The sequence below is a fragment of the Phalaenopsis equestris genome, unplaced genomic scaffold (assembly GCF_001263595.1).
Source record: "Phalaenopsis equestris unplaced genomic scaffold, ASM126359v1 Scaffold000036, whole genome shotgun sequence".
NCBI classification, from domain to species: domain Eukaryota; kingdom Viridiplantae; phylum Streptophyta; class Magnoliopsida; order Asparagales; family Orchidaceae; genus Phalaenopsis; species Phalaenopsis equestris.
The window spans coordinates 2,709,687-2,717,555 of record NW_018164478.1 but is presented as its reverse complement, the minus strand read 5'-3'; the positions used below and the strand labels follow the sequence as shown (position 1 = coordinate 2,717,555).

At 36.4% G+C, this 7,869-nt stretch overlaps 1 protein-coding gene across 1 annotated transcript in view; it reads right to left on the bottom strand.

Annotated features, from left to right (window-relative positions):
• Positions 1-3,369, bottom strand: part of LOC110018919 (probable E3 ubiquitin-protein ligase RHG1A) — a 19,359-nt gene extending 15,990 nt beyond the window's left edge. Inside the window, exons 1-2 of the mRNA XM_020716397.1 lie at positions 2,728-3,369; positions 2,430-2,597 (exon numbers count right to left, since the gene is read on the bottom strand). Coding sequence (XP_020572056.1) covers positions 2,430-2,597; positions 2,728-3,207 — 648 coding nt within the window. The 5' untranslated portion in view covers positions 3,208-3,369. The remainder of the gene's footprint in view (positions 1-2,429; positions 2,598-2,727) is intronic.
• Positions 3,370-7,869: the final 4,500 nt, after the last annotated feature.

The window sequence follows — 7,869 nt, the reverse complement described above, 5'->3', positions numbered from 1 at the left end:
TTCGCAAATTTTGTCTCAGGTAGAGTTGCGGCAGGTGCAGTTACGACAGGTGGAAGGAATCTCTATTATGAAGCTTTATAATTAAGAGTCAATGTGGAGAATTGTTATAATATGACTCTTCATTATGGTAATTGCATACTTGTGATTTCCTGTGAGCTTCTATGGTCTATTTGGGGCGGCCTCATCTATTTATAAATGGATGAGGGAGAGGCTTGTAGGAGAGGGGGAATAAGACTACAAGGGAGAAGATAGGCTTGTAGGGGGGAGAGACTACTACAAGGGGAGAAGATAGATTTGTAGAAGGGAGAGGCCACTAGAATTAAGAGTCAATGTGGAGAATTGTTATAATATGACTCTTCATTATGGTAATTGCATACTTGTGATTTCCTGTGAGCTTCTATGGTCTATTTGGGGCGGCCTCATCTATTTATAAATGGATGAGGGAGAGGCTTGTAGGAGAGGGGGAATAAGACTACAAGGGAGAAGATAGGCTTGTAGGGGGGAGAGACTACTACAAGGGGAGAAGATAGATTTGTAGAAGGGAGAGGCCACTAGAAGGAGGAAGATAGAAAGAAAACCAAGAAGACCAAGAAGAGAAAGGAAATTTGTCCAAGAAGAAGAAGAAATGGAGAGGCTTCAAGAATTGAGGGAGGAGTCTTTGATCTTGTATCGAGGTAGTTTCGAGGGTGAGAGATCAAGAGGATTGGTCATTCCTCAATGTAAAAGGAAGCTTTGTAATTCTTCTTTGCTTTAGTGGATTGATAGTTGATTCCCTCCATGGATGTGGGTTTATGAACCGAACCACGTAATTGTTGTGTTCTTATGTTTGTGTCTTTGTCACATTTTCTTCCTGCAGTTTTCTTTTCCCTGTTTCTCCCCTCCTCTTTTGGCAGCTCAGGTTCTTGAAGAGAATGGGTAACAAGATCGCAAACTGCAGGCAGGTGTTCGTTTCTTGTAGGCTTTGCTAGAACTGAAAGGTTGTCCGGTTCTTTAAAGCTTTGCATGTTCTTAGTGTTCTTGGTGATCAAGAGCTGCAGGAGTTCTTTAGAATTTTCTCTTGGTGCTTGGCGGGGCAAGAATTCACAACACTTTGCTATGATAGTTAATTTTTCAATCTAATAGTTATTTATTGACCATCACTTGTATCAATCTAATCTTATATTCTATTATGTTTTATTTAGTTTTTTTTCAGTTAGAATATTTTTCTCTCATATACTTCTAATGCCTAATAAATAATTCATGTTTTCAAGGTATTTCTGAATTTATGTTGGCGTCTGTAAACAGATATAAACTGCACATATATTTTTAATGAATGTAATATATTAGCATTGTGGCCGTTCAGCTCTTATCCTGCCATAATTTTCGGACTGTTGGGTAAGGTGTGAAAATAGTCCTTCCACCCGACACGGAAAAGCACATTACATTGTCCCTCTTTCATATTTTTAATAAAAATTAGCCCAATTGACAGCTTGTTCTAGATAAGATTAGATAAGAATAAGGGCCAGCCTTTAAATAATAAATAAATAGAATAATAAGTGTGAAGACTTTCAAATCTCATTATTTACCCATTAGAAGATTATTCAAATATTAAGACGGTGTTTGGCTCCAACCTGAATTTACTTTAAAGAAGATTTATTAAATCCAGTAAATCCAATAGTTTGTGCGACAGAGATGAACTCATGAACGACAACAGAAAGAAATTTACTGAATAGACTAAGGCTTCGTTTGAGGCAGCTGTGCGGCGGCCATGCGGCGCCGCAACGCTGTTTTGGTCGTTTGGGTAAACTGCATTTTGAAAACTTTTTCGATAAAATTATCGCTGAAACTAGTGTTTTTCCACCGCTCCTGTCTAGGTGATGTGGGAGTTTTCTAGTTACGGTTTGACTTTTTCAAAAAAAAAAAAATTATAATAGTTACTGTAGTTTTTTGCAACATCATATTATTCTTCAGCAGTTTCTTAATAAACTGCAGTTGCCCCAAACAGATCCTAAATCCGAATATACGTCCTATAAGATACCAAATGCTGGAAGAAAGGGCATTACGCCAAAAAATTCAATTTTACTGAGTGTTCAATTTATTTTTTTTCTTTTTTTTTTTATGCTTAGCTGGATTTTGCTGAACTCCTATTTAAACTATGAAAAATGCAACAGAAGTGAACTAAAACAAGTCTTTCTGAAGCAAACGGATTCTCTTTTGCGGCCCTGTAGCTTCAATTCTTCAGCACATATAATTTTTCTACCTTGTGGCTTTTTGCTAGTTTAGAAACGAGATAAAAAAAACAAGTAAAGCCCTAAAACATAAAAGCCACAGGATATATTATGTCAATTAAAAATACAGCTTTCTTATTACCGAAGTAAATGGTTCATTCAGAGAGTAAATCAGCAAGCCAGTAAAGTTGAAATTGACAGAGATCAGATAGGCGATTACACCTCTTGAAGCCCCACTGGAGGCCGGCTGCAGTATCCTCGCACATGATCATAATGTCGAGATGGTATGAGATCGGATCCAATGAGCGATGCTTGGAGAGAGGAGAAAGAATCCGCCAATAAAGAAATCTGCTCACCGTTGCTGGAGAAAGCCCTTCCAGAAGAAGTCCGCTAACACCGGAATGTGCGATACAAGGTTACAGAATGTTTGAAATTAATAATGTATTTTATTTAATATTCCCCAACTTTAAGCGATTCAACCAAAAAATTGAAGACGTGATGATGCTAAGCACACACAAACCTCTCTCAAAATCCTCTCATTGTCACGCCTGAACCCTCTTCCAACCGGATCGCGTTGTGAGACCACGCAATCCACCGAGTCATCCACTGCTACAAGGGCAATGCCGGGGGAACACCACACGTCGGCCACTGGAGCCACCGGGGGGGAGGAACGCCGCTCCTTCTTCTTATTCTTGTGCCTCCGCCGCACAGTTCGCCTCCCTTGCCAATCTGCCGACGAGCGGACGGTGGAAGCGGCAGCTCCGGGGGCGCATACCTGCGACGAAGCAGAGGAGGAGCAGCCTAGGCCGAGGAAGGTCTGGGATGCGATGCTTTTCCTCTTATCTACGTTAGTGGTCGCCTCCTGAGGTGGCGGTCGAGAGGAGGAAAGTGAGGTCAGAGGGTTTTGATCGGCAGATTCGACGCCTGGAGTTCGGAGTTGTAGGAGTCGGCGAAGGTTCCGGCGGCCCGGCGATGGCAAAGAGCCGTCAGCGGACGCCATTAACGCAAGAGAGAGATAGAAAGAGAAACCGAAATTTAAGGGCCTTACGTTTGGCTGGTAGGCGCCATTATTATTCTTGTTTGGAAGCCGGAGCAGCGGTTCATCATCATGGAAACAAGAGGGTTTGTTTGTTTTGATTTTTCAGACCGTTTATTGGGCAATATCACGTTTCGTCACGCTTTTTTGTAATTTTAGGCCGAACGGTAACTAGGCTGTCAGAAACTGTGCACTGTTGTGAAATAGCTCTTCTTCAACTCAGTTAAGAATTTATCGTTCATATTTTGCTTGTGTATATATGTATATTTATAATGTGCAGTACTTTTAAAAAGTCAATTTTAATTAAATAAAAATATATTACATTATATGTAAATGATATTTTAATATAAATAATAATATTTAAATCTTATCCTAATTTTTAATATTTACACGAATGGTTAATATTCAGCTGGCTAAGCACATGAGCCAAATACAATATATTTTTTATCTTTAAAATATAAATGAGCCGAACATTATTAATGAGCAAAACAAAAATTGAACCTGAGCTCTGAAATTCGTAAAATTGGGAAGCGAGGCTGACACCGCGTCCCGGGTTTGGAATTTCTGATTCTACGAATGCCCATATCAGACGTGAATTGAAGTTGCGCCTTTAGAAATGGCACCACCAAAACCGAATTTATATCATTTTCCCTTTTCGCAGATTCTTTGCTCCAGTGCCGCTTGGCAATATTCGTGATCATTAATGATCTTGCGATTAATCTGAGCCCACTATTTTCTTTAATAATTAACGAAAAAAAAAAAAATTACTTGATCCCATCATTATATGGGGATCTATTATTATTATTATTATTATTATTATTATTATTATTATTATTATTATTATTATTATTATTATTATTATATTTTTTTAATAAATTTAATAATATTTCTATTAATAACTTCTCTGTTTGTACTTTTTAAACTTTGAGCGTCAAAATAAAATTTTGATGTAAACAAACTAGCTCCTTTTAAATTTGCTGAAAATAAAATGAAATATAAAATATTTACAGAGTACTCTGATGAGAATAGATTTGAAATTATATATTTTTTTAATTAATTTGAAGTAGATTGAAAATATTGTATTTTAAAATATTTTTTTTTATTCAACAGCTAATAGGAGCAGACAAGTTGCAAGCGGAAGGCGCGGTGACGAATGACAAGCGTTGGGGTAGTTCTGGGTGGTGGGCGGCTGCAGTGGGGTGCCTAACGGCGGGAGTGGCGGACAGCCAACCGACAACAGACGACGAATGACGAACGGCTATCGGCAGACGATGAACGGCGAACGGCTAGGGGCAGATGACAGATAGTCAGATGCCGGCGACGACAGACAACGACAGCGATAGGGACAACGGACAACGACGATGGTGGATGGCAGCGACAACAGATGGCCAGCTAGCAGCTACGGCGGACTATCAGGCATCAAAGAACGTTAGAGGTGGGCGGCAAATGATGCAAATAACATGATAGGCTAGACACATTATTATTCAATAAATAACAAATACACCACTTAGAATAAAAATCACTACATCGAAATCACATATATATCATATGAAATAGTAAAATCATAGCACATGATACAACAACAAAACCACATAATAATAGTTCACAATAAATAAAGCATGAAGTCACACAAATATAAACATAAACATCCACAACATCATTAAATAGTATCAAGTGGAATCAAAGCATCGAAAGCAAAAAATCAAGATATCATGAGTAAATGATAGGTGATTCTGAAGAGACAATTTCATAAAAATATAGACATGCACACAATAAAATAGGAGAAAAACATATTGACTTGCCTTGTAATAAACGTTTAGTTTAACATCATCAACCTGAACAAATTACAACATAACACAAATATTTCATAAATTTAAGAAAAAACATGTAATCAAACTACAAGATAACTCCTAGGTTATCTCTCAAGTAGTGCTTAGTTTTATGTTTCCCACATGACAAGAGAAAATCATGCATATGATTTTTCTTTAGGATCAAATTTCTATTTTGTTAATCCTTGATCAAACGCCCATTATTTTTGATGCCCTATAGTTCTCCTATATCATTCATTTATGATCCCAAATTTTCATTTCTTTAAAAATTAATATCTTATTTTCTATATTCTCCTCATGAAGTATGCCCTCCTGCAAGTCACTCTGCTCTTCTTCAACTTTTAAGGGGGGTGTTTATTTTTTGAGGGTGAGATAGGAGTGAGTCCCTAAATATCATCTCCAATCTATTGTTGCATCACATGAGTCCCCTTTATAAAGACTCATATAAATCTCTCCTCAATTCATTCTCCCTGCATTTCCGTCACTTTAACATTATATATGTAATTGCAAGTCTTCTAAGCACAATCTCAAATGATGCTCCTAAAATCATCCGAGTTCTTGAAGTCCTCTACAAGCATCAAGCTAACTCCGGTAATATCAAATTCTTTCTTAGACCTCAATCTAATATTCTCCTCAAGTGTAGATGTCTTCTATCTCAAAGCCTTCGAGCTCTTAGTACTCTGACTAAGGTTGACCCATACATCCACCAGCATCTCCCAAGAGCCATCCATATGTTGAAGTTGAGAGGAAAATTGCCATGTTTGACATCTCCATTATGTATTCTGCCAAATAATTCTCTAAGGCTACAACTTTTTCAACTTTAGAATCATATCTCTACTTATACTCACCCAAGAGGAATTTGTTCTTAATAAATTCAGAGTTTCATTCTATCATGAGAAGATTGAACACCACTTCAAGCTTCATCTTTGCAAAATCTGAAATAAATATGCTTATATGAAATGAGTGGAATGAACATAAATTTAAGGAGATTAATATTTGCAAAAGTCTCACATAATCTTCAACTTGTTGGTACTCGGTGCATGAATGACTAAGTACACGCTTCAAAATATGAATTTTTGAAGGAATAGTCGAACTTTTTTTCTCATCACTCCACTTACTTTGATTCAGCGGAAGGATTTCACAATCACTATCCTACAAAGGCCATTTTGAAGGTACAACAGAAGTCGATTTTAGGTGCTTCTTCTAAGATTTCTTCAATATCATTGCAAATGATAATCCATGATGAATAAAAATGTCTTTCTTACATAGAAATTCCTCACTCACAAAGTTGTTGATGTGATGTACCTTGAACTGCAATTTTTTGAGGTCCTAAAATCCAAACATTTGTAGAAACTTATGTATTGTGATTTGAAGAGAGATAGATAGTTGTTGTGGTTCCCTCGGTTCTCATGAATTCCCCATTCATTCTTGCCAAAAAAAATACGACAGACCAATGTCTTATCGACTCTTTGTATGTAGAATCAGTACCAAACGCGTGAAGGATATACGGTCATATGTATCACTAACAAACCCGCCAATGTTGGCTAAGATCTCCAACGTGAACTTAGTCTCGCTTATTTTGAAAAGGACACTCATCTGGATAACGATCATCATCGGTTGATAAGAGAGCTATGAAATGCTAATTTCGAAGGCCTTTAGAATATCCATTAACTCAAGCACTCATGGAAATTGCAGGTCAACTCACATATTTGCCTCATAAATAACAATGTATCTCTCAGAGGAGGTGAGTAGGCCCAACCAAGGAGCTGGTAATTTCACGATGTCAGAAAGTGAAACTTTTTCTAAAATAATATTAGGGCATCCTTTGTAAGTGTTGATATCGCCTTCTTAGGATTTTTATACTTCCCCTGATTTTTGTGGGGCCGAGATTCCCTGAATATTAACATCTCAAAGAGCAAAAAATCTTCTCTAAGAAAGCGCTACATTAGCTTAGAAGAAACAACACAACAACATGTTAAGGGACTCTAACTGACACTTAAACCTGAGAAGGGAAAATTTGTTTTCTCCCCTCTCTCTTTCGGTTATTTATAGACAAAAAATTGGGTATAATGGCGACAAACCAAAAAGAACATTTTAAAAATTTGAATTTTCGGAGGTTCATAACTCATGTTCTCATTGGTGGATCAACATACAATCCCTGAAATTTTAAAATTATTAACAAAAAGGATGCAATTTAATTATTTGCCCCTCCTCAATTATATTATTTTACCTGAGATTAAAACCATAATTTATTTTATTAATCAACAACCAATTTAACTTTGTCCTTTATTGAATTTATAAGAACTATAAGAACCTAAGCTTATTAAAGCTTATTAACCCTCTTATGACACTAATTAATTTTATATAAATGTTAAGCTTAGTGATGTGGATTCTGAGACTAAAATTTTTGTTTAAATACATTTTAATATTTCCTTAAACTATTGCAAAAAGATGCTTATAGAACTCATACGAAGAAGTTCTTGGAAAAATCCAAATTTTATATACGGTGGGAATATTTTGACCGCAAAATCTTTGGAAATTAAACCGATGTGGGATTAAATTTCACTTTGAATCTCTTAGCTTTTACGGTGGGAATGTGTTATTTTTGAGAAATTTATATACATACCACTCAATTTTTATATATTTACACATCAAACACTTAAACTTTGCATCTCACCTTTTGAAAATTAAAATAATAAAAACACAAAATTTAATGATATGAAAATTTTGGGTGGTATGAACGTAAAAAGTGGAGTTTATATGTTAGACCTCTATATACATAAGAATTGGGTGGTAT